General features: G+C 62.4%; 2 protein-coding genes across 2 annotated transcripts; one reads left to right on the top strand and one right to left on the bottom strand.

The window, feature by feature from the left end:
- On the top strand, positions 1-3,645 carry ARRB1 (arrestin beta 1; the record flags this gene model as incomplete). The annotated part of the gene is made up of 8 exons (XM_086481542.1): positions 1-73; positions 163-235; positions 830-967; positions 1,188-1,271; positions 1,708-1,731; positions 2,265-2,335; positions 2,659-2,710; positions 3,534-3,645. Coding segments are annotated over 8 exons (627 nt in total), but the record flags the coding sequence as incomplete, so codon positions are not given.
- Positions 3,646-8,168: 4,523 nt separating this feature from the next.
- On the bottom strand, positions 8,169-14,266 carry WDR73 (WD repeat domain 73). The gene is made up of 9 exons (XM_086481541.1): positions 14,195-14,266; positions 13,817-14,025; positions 13,655-13,722; positions 13,182-13,270; positions 12,382-12,470; positions 11,425-11,492; positions 10,500-10,664; positions 9,116-9,481; positions 8,169-8,530 (listed from the first exon to the last, which is right to left on the bottom strand). The coding sequence occupies exons 1-9, from the start codon at positions 14,264-14,266 to the stop codon at positions 8,304-8,306; spliced, it is 1,353 nt and encodes a 450-aa protein (XP_086337667.1). The 3' UTR covers positions 8,169-8,303.
- Positions 14,267-14,826: the final 560 nt, after the last annotated feature.

The raw sequence follows: 14,826 nt of genomic DNA, 5'->3' as shown, positions 1-14,826 counted from the left end.
GGAGAGCCCATCAGCGTCAATGTCCACGTCACCAACAACACCAACAAGACAGTGAAGAAGATCAAAATCTCAGGTGAGGAACGGGGCTTCACCCCACCCAGCTGCCACCTCTGTCCCCGTGAGGGCCCTCCCTGACCCCCGTCTCTCCATCTCTCATCCCAGTGCGCCAGTACGCCGACATCTGCCTCTTCAACACCGCCCAGTACAAGTGTCCAGTGGCCGTGGAGGACGCTGAGTGAGTACCAGCTGCGAGGGGTTGTTGAGACGGGACATTGCGAGGGGACCTTGGAGAAGCCTTGGATGTCTCCTGCTCCCAGTGCAGTACCTGTGGGATGTTGCATTCAGCGAGCAGGTCCTGGTGGGAGGAGTGGGGCGATGGAGACCTTTTTTGTGGATGGCACCCTGGGGGACATCTGTGTCACCCTCTGCATCCCCCTGGCTGGAGATGAACTCCAGGCTGAGGCAGGGACAGAGATGTATTGGGTCTGGAGTTGGGATGGAGATGTTCACCAGGCTGGGGCTGGGATGGAGATGTCCTCTAGGTTGGGGCTGTTCACCAGGCTGGGGCTGGGATGGGGATGTCCTCCAGGCTGGGCTGGGATGGGGATGTCCTCCAGGCTGGTCCTGGGAAGGAGATGTCCTCTACGTTGGAGCTGTTCACCAGGCTGGGGCTGGGATGGAGATGTCCTCCAGGCTGGTCCTGGGATGGGGATGTCCTCTAGGTTGGGGCTGAGCTGGAGCTGTTACCCAGGTTGGTCCGGGGTGGCCAGTGGGGTTATTGGAGATGTTGGGAAGCTGGGCCTCTGGCTGATGGTGGATGTCGTCCCAGTGACATGGTGGCCCCGAGCTCGACGTTCTGCAAAGTCTACACCCTGACCCCCTTCCTCGCCAACAACCGGGAGAAGCGGGGGCTGGCGCTGGACGGCAAGCTCAAGCATGAGGACACCAACCTGGCCTCCAGCACACTGTGAGCCCCCCCCTCCGACCACCCCCAGGGCTCCTGCTCCCTCCAGCAGCGTAGGGGAGGCCTTGAGGGAGGACCAAGCCCCAAGACCAAGCATCCAGCTCCTGCACCAGGGGTGATGCTCAGGGTGGAGGAGACCCAGTGAGGGGGACACCTTCGGCGAGAGAGGGGGCTGATCCCCATGGACATCCCCTTGCTGATGCCCAGCTGCCCTTTCCTCCAGGTTAAGAGATGGAGCCAACAAGGAGATCCTGGGCATTATCGTCTCCTACAAGGTGAAGGTGAAGCTGGTGGTGTCACGAGGAGGGTGAGTGTTGAGGGGACAACCCCCCTGTGCTGCTCCCCCCCCCCTCGATCTCTTCCTTTGCTCTCCTTTGGGCTTGGGACCGGGGATGTCCTTGGGACTCGGTGTGTCCCCCTCGGGATGCCACGCGGTCCCCGGGGGTGTGACGGCGAAGCTGCGGCAGAGCCCAGCTCTGGGCAAGGTGGCCCTTGCTGGGGACACCAGCGTGGCCATTGCCAGGGGCGGGGGGGGGGGGGGTCGTTCATCCTTACAACAACCCCTTCTCATTGCTGCAGCCCGCCCTGGGCCGTGGAGGGGGCTCATCACCCCCTGCCCCAAACTTCCCCTGCGCCTCAGCAGCATGGGGAGGGGACACAAGGTGGGGAGGGGGGGACAGGGGGCGGGTCACGTGTCCCTGGGGAGCGGTGACTAACGTGTTGTCTCCTTTGCCTCACTCCAGCCTGCTGGGAGACCTCGCCTCCAGGTAATCCCCAAATCCCCACCCCAGCCCCCCCCCATGGCACCCCCCAGCCAGCTCCTCGGTCCCCTCCGCGGCCACCTTGACCCTGCCCCGTTGGGGTCACCTAAATTCAGCGCCCCTCCTCCAGCCCTCCGGCGTTGCCCAGACAGACCCCGCTGCCGTTCACGTGGCCCTGCAGCCTAAACCGGGGGGGGGGGATTTGCCTCCCCAGCTGCTGCTGAGCTGCTAAAAGGCGGATTTTTGCTGCGCTGATCCCCTCCCTTGTGCCCTTTGGTGGCTCGGCGGGGGCGGGGGGGGGGGGGGTCGTGCTGATCCCAAATCACGGGGTCAAGCGCAAGCAAGCAGCGCGGTCGCTTTAAAGAGGCTACGCGAAGGATAAAACGGGTTTTTACCCGGCTTTGTGGCCTCCCCGGCAGCTGGAGTGGGGGATGCTGCTCTGCACACACCGCCCCCCCCCCCGCCCCCCCCCCCAAATTTGCCCCCGTGCCCCACAAAGCGCAGGCAGCCCCGTGCTTTACCCCCGGCGTCTCTTGCAGCGACGTCGCAGTGGAGCTGCCCTTCACGCTGATGCATCCCAAACCCAAGGAGGAACCGGCGCACCGGGACGGTGAGTGTCTGGTGCCGGGGGCGGGGGGAGGTAGTGCCCGCTTTGGGGTGGTGTTCGGGGGGGGGGGGGGCAGAGAGGGGCAGCTCGCTCCTAGCCGTGCCAGCGAGTCTGCGCGGTGCCCGGTGGAGATTTCCAGCTCCCCTCGAGCGTGTGGCAGGGCGGGTAATCCCGGGGCAAAACCCGTGGGGGTGCCCCCCATCACCCCGGTGCAGCCAAACCCCCTGGGGGAGGGGGGGGGGGGGTGGATCGTACCCGCCCGGTGGGACGGCGGTGACGACCCCGGTGTGGGCGCCGCCTGACCCCGTGCCATCCCCTCTGTTCAGTTCCAGAGAACGAAGCGCCCATCGATACAAATCTGATCGAGCTGGACACAAAGTAAGAGACAAACACCCCCCCCCCCCACCCCTTCCGTTTCCCCCCGCCCCCCCGGGGGTCTGGGTGGGACCGCGAAGCGTTGCGGAGGTTGCATGGCACCCCCCTAACCCGCCAGCGCCTGCCGAGCCGCGCCGTGCCGCGCCGCGCCGCGGGGTCTGCACGCGATGACTAACCCCGCGCCCGTACCCCGTAACGCATGCCGTGCCCCTCTCTCTTCTCTCCCCCCTTGCCATCTCCCCGCATGCCTTCCCAAAAAAAAACCCACAAAAACAAACCAACCAGGAGAAACCGCAGTAAGAAAGCGCCCGTCGGGATCGTGCGGTGGCGGGGGGTCGGGGGTGATGTCCCTTGCAGTGTCCCCCGGGGCTGGGGGTGACACTGCGGGTCGTGTTGCACCACCCAGGTTCATCCCCAGCTGTGTTTGGGCTGGAAGAAGTGGGTTTTTTGGGAGGGTTTGGGTGGGGTTTTTTTTTTTTGGGGTGCTCTGCCAACCCAGCCGCTCGCCGCGGGGCCGCGGTCCCCGAACGGCGTGGGCAGCCCAGCGGTGGCGCTCCTGGGCGGCTCAGCGTGCTCGCAGCGAGGCGGCCACCCATTTGGGGGGCTTTTTTTTTAGGGGGGGGGGGATATGGAGGGCAAGCCTAGGTAGGAAAGCTTTGGAAAAAAACCACCTGAGGCTGTTTGCAAGGGGGGGGGGGGGGTTTGAAGAGCCCCCTGAGCTGCTGCAACACCGCGGCGGGAGCCGGGGTGGCTTTGCGGTGGGTGCACCCCCCCCCCCCCCCCTCCCCCCTCCCCCACCACGTAAAGCCCCTCGTGTCTCTGCCAGTGACGATGACATCGTGTTCGAAGACTTCGCCCGCCAGCGACTCAAAGGCATGAAGGACGACAAGGAGGACGAGGAGGAGCGGACAAACTCCCCGCAGCTCAACGACAGATAAGCGAGCCACCCCCCCCGCCCCCCCGCCGCCCCGCCCCAGTGTGCACCAGTAACACCCGTGCATCAGGCTGCTTCTCTTTTGTATAATTATGAATTTTGTTTTCTACCTGTTACCGGGAGCCGACGGGTCGCCCGAGGGCGACGGCAATTATAACCTTCCAGCTGTGCCGCGTTGTCACTCTTCATCCAGCTGCCAGAGCTGCTGTTTCCCGGGGGGGGGGGGGGGGCATGGCCAGAGGGGGGCCTGGAGGCAGGGGTTGGGGGGGGGGGGTCACAGCACCCCTCGCCCCTCCCCATCCAGCCCCCCCTGCCCCTTTCCCCCCCCCCCTTCCCTGCACTCAGAGTCCTTTCCTATGAGCTGCCTCTTTTATGCGTTTTATATAAGTCCAGTCTCAACACCAGTTTGCTACTGGGGGAGGGGGGGGGGGGGGGGGGAGGGAGTCTTTTCTAGGCAGCCTGCTCATGGGAAAGGGCACCCACGCACCTTGGCTGTGTCCCCCCCTCTCCTTTCACCCACTGTCCCCTCCTGCATGCGTTCCCACCCCGGGAGGCACGAGCCTGGCTGGGACCCTTGGACCCTGCCCGAGACCTAAGCCCGGCTGCTCCCCGGCGAAAGCTCAACTTGGCACCAGGGTTTGGAGCTCGGATGGGTGGGCACAGCTCCCCCTGCTCTTACACCCCCCCCCCCCCCTTCCCCCCCCTAAATCGTCCCAAAGCAGCCGACCCCGGGGGTTTAGGCTTCAGCTGCACCGGTTTTGACACCAGTACAGCCTCCCCCGAGGAAGCGAGCTCCGAGCCACGAGTTGCCAGGGCCAGGTAAGGCCGGTGGAGTCGGAGCTGACCCAGGGAGGGACACGGCTGGCAAGGAGGGGGGGGGGGGGGGAAGCACAACCCCCGTGGGTCCGTCCCTGGTGTCAGCAGCACGACGTTTGCTCTGGGAGAGGCTGCAGACGCCTCAGCAGGGTCACGGGGTAACGGTTCCCAGCGGGGGTTGATGCTTTGGACCCCTCGCAAGCTGCAAAAGGTCCCCTGGGTGATGTTGTGTGTGTGTCCTCCCCCCCCCCCCCCCCCCCCAAGCTGTGCCTGCATGGGGTCAAGCACCAATTTAGGGGTAGGGAGGGACGGGGAACCCAGCATTTGTCACCCTCACCAGTGTTTCACCAGATGCTTGTGCCTCACAGCTTGGCGGTGCCCGTCCTGGGGCTCCCTTGCTGGGTGCCTGGGACCCATCCCACCCCACGGAACACACCCCCCCCCCACTGGGTCTTGGGTCTCCCACCACCGACCGAGAGGCTGTTCTCACTCTTTAGTGTGCTGTTGGTGGTCAGAGTTGTCTTCTGAGAGCAACCTGTGGGGATGGCTCTGTCCCATGCTGTCCTGGGGGGGGTGTGCAGAGCTCCCCCCCCCCCCCCCCCCCCGTTATTTTGGGGTAAAGCTGATGGGCAGCGTGGTACTTCTTTTTGTAAAGTGGTTACTTTGTACTGTTCATTGATACCTGCTTTTTTCGGTTTCTCCACCATATCTGTGATGTTTCTGTGTTCTGTCAAATAAATTATTCTAGTTTATTAAACTTAAAAAAAAAAAAAAAAAAAAGACCTAAAAGACAGGCCCGGCGCCTAGACACTTCTGTTGGCTCAGGGGAGCTGGCACAAGCCTGCGGTCTTCTACACCACAGCACCCGATGGGGGTGCTGGGGAGGGTGCGGAGGCTTTTGCCCCCCCCCCCTCTGCTGCTCTGTGTCGTGTCCGTCCTCCCCCCCGAAAGTCAAATGCAAACTCGCAAGAGCAGATTTCTTTGTCGCAGTCCCGCTGCTCCTGTCCGCAGCGGCACGTTTCCTCACTAGTAAATGAATTTATTCGTGCAGTAACAGGCCAGTAAGGCTCCAGCAGCATCCCAGCTCCAGCCACGGCGTTTCCAGCACCCCTGTGCCTCCTGCCTGCCCCTATGTCGGTGCTGGGATGCCCCTGCCTGGTCTCTGGGATTCGGTGTCTGCCTCGGTTGCCCCACCAACCCCCCCCCCTTAACCGGCTAGAGGAGACTTTGGGCGTTGTGGCTCCCTGCAGCGTCCTGGCTTCCAAGCTCGCACGGACGCAGCGGGTAAATGCTGGTTTGGCTTCTGGCCTCGGCTCACACCAAAATCCACCTGCGTGGGGGCAGCACAAACCCCACGGATTGATGCTAAGCCGCCCAGGACTCGCCCCGAGCCGTCTCTGAGGCGCGGGGAGCACAGGAGAGGCGCCTGCTGGGGCACGACCCGCCCCGCTCCCACCACCCTCGTCGCTCTTAGCCAACATCTGAGCTCTTGCTCCTTTGGGTGAGAAATGCTTTAACACCCATCCTGCCTGGGGCGCCCTGCCAGCAGAGACAGCCACCCAGGGCGAGGCAGCGAACCGCCACGTCAGGTTATAGCCTGTCCCAGAACTCTCCCAGCAGCTGGGATGCCATCCTGGAAGACCAGCGCGGGTGGACACGGCCACCACAGGGGATCCCGCTCCTCCTGCCAAGGACCAGGGCCGGCAGCAGGACCCGGCCCCGCTCGCAGCCGCTCCACCAAGCCATCCCGTCCCGTTCCATCCCCTCAGCGCTGTGCCCATGCCAGCCTTCCCCCCTCCCCGGGCACAGAGGCACGCAGAGGTTGCGGTGGGAAGCTCTGTGGCCAGCTCACCTCGCTGAAAACAGGGAGGACCTTGCCGTGGTCCAGGGGAGAGCAGAGGTTGGACACATCCATGTCCAAGGCAGAGCTGCCCCTTGCCATGCTGACGCCGTGGGGAAGGACAGACCATAAGTTGGTCCATCTCAGGGCCATCAGCATTTTTTGCCGGGGGCAGGAGCCATCCCAAACCTTCCCCACCGAGGGCAAATCTGGCTCCAGCAAAGCCAAGGTCCCCACGGGCACACAACCAGATTCGGACCAAACGTTCAGGCATTGCTGGGAGAAATGCCCTGACTGCCTGGTGCATCACGTTTCAAGGGAGATCCCTCCTCTGGGCACAATCCCTTTCTACAGCAGCTGTAAGTACTGAATATTTTGGACATCTCCAGCCCCCTGTCAAATCTGGTTCAAGCTGAACAAGAAGGCTTAAGTTATTTTGAGGGGAAAAAAGAGAAAGGGCGTGGGGGGGGGAAGTTCACATGAGTACAAACTGTGCTGTTGCTTAAGGCCCACGTCTCTAGGCAGCCAAGCAAGTTTGCTTCCCTGTCCTCTCTGTGCTACGTGCATCACCAGGACGGGGTCAGGCTTGGCTTCTGCTTGCCTGCTCCTCCACCACATCCCTGCAAAGGAGCCGGCGAGGAAGACGAAGCCTGGGCGCTGGGGAAGGCTGCAGTGCTCACCCTCTCCTCAGAGCCCAGCTCCTCCAGGGCCAGACCCTCCTAAACTCACGAACAACCTTCACCCCAGCTCACCCAGCGCAGCACCCAGCCTGCTTACACCCAGAAAAGCTTCCCCTCCTCGGAGGGAAGCAGAGCGGCAGCTCCCGAGTCCAGAAACCACCGTGAAAAGGCACTTGGAAGCAAGAGGGGCCAGCGAACGCTGGGTGGGGGGATGTGGAACAGAGCGGGGAGCAGCCTGGCAGGCCCCTGGGCAAGCATTTGCACCGCAGGATCCAGGCTGGCCGCTCCAGCGCCGGCCAACCCCCAGGGCCGGAGCAAACCAGGGTCCTCCGCTTTGCAGGCCAGCACCCCCTGCCCTCCCTTGCCCTGCTGCCGGGCTCTCCCACTGCTCTTTCCTCCCTCCCCAGCTCCTTGAGCAAAAAGGCTGGTTTTCAGGTTGGGGATAAGGAGCAGAGAGTCGTGTCCCCCCCCCCAGCTAACACCCTGCCAACAGCGTTGCAAGTCGCTGCCTGCCTTCCTGAGGCCCAGGACATCCCGTTAGCTCGCTCCCATTTAAACTCTCAGTGGGTGGGAAAGGAGCCAAAAGATACCGAGGGCTTTTCTTAGACTGAGTGCTCTCCAGTGACACAGGGGGAGGGCAAAGCTTGCAGCAAGCTGGGGCTGGAAAGGTGGTTCCTGTTCCCCTTTCGCAGGCTGCGTTCGCACTGCGACTTCCTGAGCGGAGGCCGCTGCTCGTGACCCCCACGCACGGGATGAAATGTCAACACCCCACGGGCTGGCCAGCCTTCCCCCTCCCACCCTTTGGGCCCCAAAACCAGCAGGTTAAATATGCCACTGAGTAGCCCATTTCCCCCACAGGCTGTCCAGCCTTCCCCCTCCTGCGTTTCGGGCGGAAAACCAGCGGGTTAAATATGCCACTGAGTAGCCCATTTCCCCCACGGGCTCTCCAGCCTTCCCCCTCCCACCCTTTGGGCCCAAGGCCAGCGGGTTAAACATGCCAAAAAACATTTCCTCAAACTGTGCCCCTGCTTTTTTGGTCTGTTTTCTTCTGAAAAGTACGGTGCAGACACGACACGGGGCTACGACGAGCAGGATGCTCTCTGCTAGCGGGGACGACCAGCTCTACGGGCTGCTGCGCGGCCACAGCTATCATTTGAAGGCTGGTACACAGGAGAACGAGCAACACGGTGATGTTTTTCACTGCTTTTAAAATAGCACTCGTTGCAGTTGGCTCTGTTCGCATCCGCACGCCAAGAGACACCTCGCGGCCTCCGCCGCCGAGGACATGAGACAGGAAACACACCGCGGCCTCGCCGAAAGCACCACCTACCCCTGCTCCCCACGCGGCTGAACCCAGTCCCAGACGTGCAGGGAACCGTCGGTGGCCGCCGACAGGACGGTTCGTGGTTTCTGCGGGTGCCACGCGTGGGTGGTGACCAGGGGAGGGCCCCCGCCGCCGAACGCGTGGCCTCGGTGGACAAAGAGCGGCTCTGCTTCCCGGCCGGAGCCGTCCCAGCTCTGCGTGTCGTACACTTGCACGGTCCCATCGAAACCTTGAGCGAAAGGGGAGCGGGGAGAGCGCAGAAGTGAGTTGTTCGGCTCGATTGAGCTCACGCTCACCTCCCTGCAGGGCTGCCGAGACACAAACCAGGACGCTTGTGACCAGGATGAGGCGAAACCCGTGACAGCGGAGCCTCCAAGCCTTCCAGGAGCTCGTCGCGCACTAACAGCTGCCGGGGAGAACAGGGGCCAGATCCAAAAAGCCTGTAGATTCCCTCGGCTGAATTTGCCGCGCTCTGACCAAGAGGTGGCCTTGCTGCCCAGCCAGTCCTACCAGCGCAGTATCCCCGCGGCCAGGCTGTCACTGTCACTAGCAGGGCACTGTTTGCTAAGGGCTCGGGGTCTTTGCTCCCCCGGGAGGGAAGCAGGAGTCCCCCAGAACCCCTCCAGGCCCCCTCTGTAGTCGCTGGAGAGAGGCAGCTGCAGAGGACAATTAGCTGGCATCTCTGCTGGCTCCAGGAGGAGCTCTGAACAACCACCCCCTCACTGGGGGTGGTTCTAAAGTAGGGTGAGGTGAACTGCGCCTCGACAGATCCAAAAAGCACCCCGAAAAGGAGATCTCTGCCCAAAACACCTACCTGAAACGGCAAGGCAGCCTTCCAGAGCAGGAGCCCAGGAGACGCACAGGAACTCCGCCCCGGAGCTGGGAGAGGGAACTCTGCACTTGGCCGAGGCCAAGGACTCGGAGGTTTTCCTGATGTCCGTCAGGGTGAGGTGCCCTTCGCTCGAGAGGCGAGCTACGGGCTGGGAGCTGGAGTCAGAGCCTCGAGGCCCGCGCCCGACTCCCATGCACCACCGCTCGCCGCGCGGCGCCGAGGGGACGGACGTGGCCTCCGCGGGGCTCCGGACGTCAGCCAGGCAGAGCTGCCCCTTGGCGCAGCACAGGAGCAAGGTGTGGCCATCCAGGAACGCCAGGCCGCTGAGCTCCTCGCTGTTTCTGGAGGCTGGAACAATAAATAAAAGAGAGAGGCAGGTCTCGGATGCCGCGAGGAGCGCTCGGTGTGATTTCTCTGCTGCCACCTTGCCTGCGAAAGCAGCTTCCCGGCCTTGTCCCTGCTTTTAAGCCCTTGTTCTTCGAGAGAGACGGAGAGCCTCTCGAGAATTCTCTCTGTGCAGGATCCACGTGGAGCAGGCCCAGCCTGTGCCTCTCCAAAAGTGACGTTAACCCCCAGGCAGAGGAGACGGGCAGGCCCATGACTAACGCTCGCTCTGTCCCAGCTCCCGTGGGGGACCTGACACGGATCAGGGCTCTGACAGCAGATGTCTCCGGCGCTACCCCTCAGCAGCGGGAGCCACGGGAGTCCCCGTGGCACGGGGACACGGCAGAGCAGTGACAAAGAGACCTTCCTGCTGCTCAGCACCCTGCGTTACAGCCGCTGGACACGTACACACACGTTTTCCTCACCGGGGGCGGGGAATGAGGGGTGTGGGGATTGAGTCTTCCTGCGTAGTGGTCTCCAGGACCCTCAACAAACCAGGCCTGGGTTAACCCCCGCGAGGTAAGGCAGGGCTGGTTTGCCAAGGCTGGCACCATCCCTCCTCCCATCGGCACGGACAGGTCACAGAGCAACACAGAGCTCGCTCAGAAGCCAAGTGACGCCGACTTCCAACGACCCCGAGCGACGGGACGCCGGGGCCAGCACCTCCCTCCTTTGGGACAACACACGCAGCAGCCCCCGGCTCGCCCCATGCTCTGTGCTGAAACCACCTACGGCGCTCTCGCAGGGCCCAGATCCGGGGCAGAAGCCTGAGAAACCACCGTCCTGGGAGCAGCGAGAAGCTGGAGACGGACCAGAGCATTGTAATCTCTTTCCTCAAGGCAACGTACTTTCTGCAAACACCTTTCTACCCTTCGGCACACGTCTGGAAGTACCTGCCCAACGTTTTGCCCCTTGTGCAGTTACCCTTGCTTTACCCAAATCCCAGCTCTCCCAAACCAGGCATCACGCTTGCTCTGAATACCTGCCACGTAGACCTTTTTCCTCGATTCGACCTCTGTAATTTGGACGCTGTCGAGCCTCGAGCCGTGAAGGACCCACGGGGCTCCGGCCGAAATGGTGGCAATTTTAGCCCAAGGTTGCCCAGTGCCGTTTTCCGTCGGTATGGCACTCACAGGTTGAATAACATCTATTTGAAAAGAGACGCAAGCAGCTGTAAACCACATCAGGAGTCAAGCAATCCTCAAGATTCAGCTGTTTCAAACTCACAAAGCTAAAAGTGACCTACTAAACCCCTAAGAAATCCAGTTGTGACTAACCTCCTCTCCAGAATGAGACCACTCTTTCCAACTCCTCCAGCAAGGACTGACAACAAGCCATTTAAAATGCAGCAAAACGCACAGAAAGTTGTGAACAGGGGTGTTTCTTTTCAACGATGAACAATAAGAAAGCTTCTAACAGCATTTGGCGCTGCCTTTTTGGGGGCTGCAACGTGTTTCACAAGAGGAGGCAACGCCAGGGCAATCCTTTGCTAGAAGCTGGCAGACACGGGCTTGGAGAACGGAGAGGGTTCAGGGTAGATGCCGAAAGGTGACGCATGGAGCTCTTTATTCCTCACCTTTGGAGTTATGAAGGGGACGTTGTGCCAGCCCTAGGATTAGGGCTTTTGTTTGTCCAACAAAGAGCTCACAAATAAGCCGAGAGCCACCGTGACAGGCCTAAACCTACTAATTCCCTCACGGGGTTTGTGCCAAGCCACCAGAGCTGGTGTGGGCCCTTGTCCCATGCCCTTTTCCAGCCCCTGCCACACAAGGGCAGGCGCTCAGGACTACACCGAACGGGACTGCCACTGCTCTCCCCCTTTCACGCCCAGGAAGAAGGGGAAGCTGGAGGTGCTCGACGCAGAGACTGCCTTGAGAAATGACTCAAGCTCAAACGTGTTGCCTTACCAGAGGCTTCTGCTGACACCTGCCAGACCTGGAGGGAGCTGTCTGGTGGGCCACTCGTCACCAGCAAGCTGAGGAAACACAAAGAACCCCAGAGAACTCTTCAGAAGCAGAGAACAGCCTTTTTTTCCCCCGGCCTGGGACAAACTGGGCTGTTGTTCCTCCTGTGCTCAGGAGCTCCCGCCTCTGCTTGCAGCAGAGAAGGGGCCAGAAGGACCATGAGCCCAGAGGACCATGAGCCCAGAGCTCCTCCTGCCAGGGCGCTCTACACAACCCAGGGAAACACAGTGCCAGGCAAGGAGGACGGTGGCAAAGAGCCCCAGAGCAGCCATGGGGGCTGTGTAGGAGGAGAGAGCTGAACGAGCACAACGGATCAGCCAGAGGGAAAGCGTGTTTGCTCGGTCTGCAACCCACAGCAGGAGAAAACCTTCCGAACCTGCACACGCAGAGGACTTCCAGAGCGGTGCCAGCGGCCACTCCTACCTGCCCTGCCCGCTCAGCACCTCTGCGCAGCGCCAAGGGCAGAGGGAAGGGATGGCAAAGGCGGAGCGAGGCAGTTACGCAGGCCCCCTGCTGCTCCGAAGCGGGGCAGGGAGGGACCCTGGTGAGCCAGCATCGACGTCAGCAGCCCCTGCGGCTCGCTTCTGGAAGAAGCTGAGGATTTCAGTTCTCCAGAGCTTCACTTTCCCTGCCAGCTGCCCCATAAGCGGCACCACTGCAGCTTTCAACACCGCAGCAGGTTTTGCCGAGCAGCCCCGACAGACGGCTCCTCTCCAAACACCAAGACAGGGGGCTGGGAGGACCGCTGGCCAGCAGCTCCCCACCCAGACTCATGCTGCTCTCAGAGGTGGCAGCAGTGACCAGCTGGGTGGGGAAGCAGGCATGGAAAAGGAGCTCTCTCTCAGCAGACAAGCCCCCTCTCCCTCTCCAATACGCCCTGGAAGGACCTCGTGGCCATACCTGGTGTCGGGCATGTATTTCAGGCTGTACACCGGGCGGTGTGAAAATCCCCCACATTCCACCTTGAAATCTCTCTCTGGACACAGGCCCTAGAAATCAGACACAAAGTCATTTCTTCACAACGCTGCAGAACTTGGTGTGGTCGGTTACCATGAAAAAAAGGGCAGAGGCACACAGCACACTCTCGCTTGGTAAAGCTCTTGCCTGTCCAGCAATGCCTCTTTCAACAGGAGCCTATAGGATTGAAGGATCCCAAAACAGCGAGAGGAAAAGAAATCTGGAGAAAGCTCCTACCCAGAGCTCTGCCTGGGTTCGTTGCCACCCGTGCAAGCCTGGCCCCGGAGCTTTCTGCTCACCTAGGGCCCAAACACCACCCGCTGCTTTTGCACAGAGGTCACCCACCCAAGGGCCAGCCTCACTGTTCAGCAGCGTGGTCCCCCCAAGCTCGGGTGTCCTGGCAAGTCCCTTCTTCATTTGCCCTGCCGTCCTCACCCGTCCTATGTCCCCACGAAATGCTTTCATTGACACATCTGGGGATGAAGTTTGCACGGCGCAAGCTGCCTGCAGAGCAGCAGGATGGCGTGAGTGGCGTGCCAACCTGCGCTACCTCAACAGGACAGCAGCTGAGTGACTTAATGCGCTTTACCTTTCAACCGGAGCTGCTCAACCCGGCCAAGCCCTTGGCAGAGCAACAGAGACCAGGGAACACCTTGCAAAGCCCAGCCCAGCCCGGTCTCTGAAGACACCGGGTGGCCAAGGAGCACAGAGAGGCCTGGTGCCCCCCTGGCTGCAGCACCCACCTGGCTCTCATTCACCCGCAGTGCTGGCGGCGGGAGCAGCTGCAGGATCTCGTTCCCACCAGACCCTCCATACCCGGCTACACAGACACCTTGGGGGTGGGCGTGAAGAAGCAGAGACACGGTGAGAGATGCCCCCCCCGCCCACCGCCCCGGCCACCCCTCCCTGAGCCAGACCCCCGAGTTTGGGCACGCTCCATCCTGAACCCTGGACCGGCCCCAGCGCTCCAGCCCGGGCCGAACCGCGGTGCAGCCACTTGGCCCCGCTTAAGCCGCCCCGGCCCCTGCGCCTCGGCCTCCTCTCGGGGGCCCTGGCTCAGGAAAATCGCCCCCCTCCCCCGCGGTCCCGTGGCCACCTTCCCTGTCCCGCTGGCCCCAGCCCAGCCCCTCGCCCCCCCCTCCTTTCTCCCGGTGCCCCGGCTCGGCCCCGCCACCCCCCGCCCCAGCCGCTCTCCTCTCCCCTCAGCCCCACTCACGGTTCCCCCGGGCCCATTCGAGAACGCGGGTGGGCGCCTGGAGCTCGAAGGTGCGGAGGTCGTCGTACCTGCGAGGGGGAGGAGGAGGAGGAGGATGGAGGGGCGGTTGGCGGGACCGGGGCACAGGGGAGGCGGGGCGGCGGGGCGGCGGGGCTCCCTCACAGGCTCAAGGACTGCAGCAGCCACTCATCCGCCGCCGCCTCCTCCTCCTCCTCTTCTTCTTCTTCTTCCTCCTCCTCCTCCTCCTCCTCCTCCTCTTCCTCCTTCCCGCCGCCCGCCGCCTCCATGGCAACGCGCTCTCCCCGGAAGCGGCTCTGACGTCCCGCGGCGGCGCGCAGCAATGACGTCCCGCCGCCGGGTCGCCGGCGCCGCTGAGGGGCGGGGGGGAGGGGGCGGTCGCCTCCCGGAGGGTAACGGCCGCGCTGCGCGGGGAGGGGAGGCTCGGGGGGTGATCGAGGCACCGTCTGGGTGCGCTCGGCCTCGGCCCCGGCTCCGCCTGCCCGGAGGGCGCTGCTCGGGTCGGGACCGCGGGGGCTGGGCCTCGCTGGGAGCCCGCGGGGGCTCTTCCCGCCGGCCGCCCCGCTCCTCCCCGGCGCTGTCCCCCGCCGCCATCACGCGGCCGAGGCTCCGGCCCTTGGCTGGGAGGCAGCGCGGGCCTGGCGGTTGGGCGGCAGCTCGTCGGAGAGGAGCGGGGGTCGCTCGGGGTGAAGCAGGGCCCTTCAGGCCCTGGCTCCCGGCCTCGGGCCCGCGCTCTCACACCGGTACCGAATTGGGAGCTGCCGAACCCCCCTCGCTTTCTGACGCTCCTCAGCGAGGTCAGGATTTCGAGATGAAAACTCAGTAGCCACAGGGGGGTGGTGTTGCAGAAACCACCAGATGGAGGATTTTAGGGTACTGCTTAGAAACCCCCTGTCTTGGTTTGAAAAGACAGGTGTCTGTGGAGGAAGGCAGGAGCCTCCCTTGAAATGGAGAGTGCAACCCCCTTCCCTCCAAATTATTATAATTTTGAAATTAACGGGCCTTCAGGCAAAGATATGGGGAATAGGAATAACAGTTCTTTACTAATATATATATATATATATATAACACAAGGCAGGGAAAAACAAACAACCCACTGGTTTACACTGACAGAGTCAGGAATACAACCTGACCCCCTGTTAGGGTGGCAGTAG

The sequence above is a fragment of the Leptosomus discolor genome, chromosome 1, assembly GCF_034619465.1.
Source record: "Leptosomus discolor isolate bLepDis1 chromosome 1, bLepDis1.hap2, whole genome shotgun sequence".
Taxonomy (NCBI): Eukaryota; Metazoa; Chordata; class Aves; order Leptosomiformes; family Leptosomidae; genus Leptosomus; species Leptosomus discolor.
Note: the sequence above shows the minus strand (reverse complement) of the source record. Positions and strands in the feature narration are given on the sequence as shown.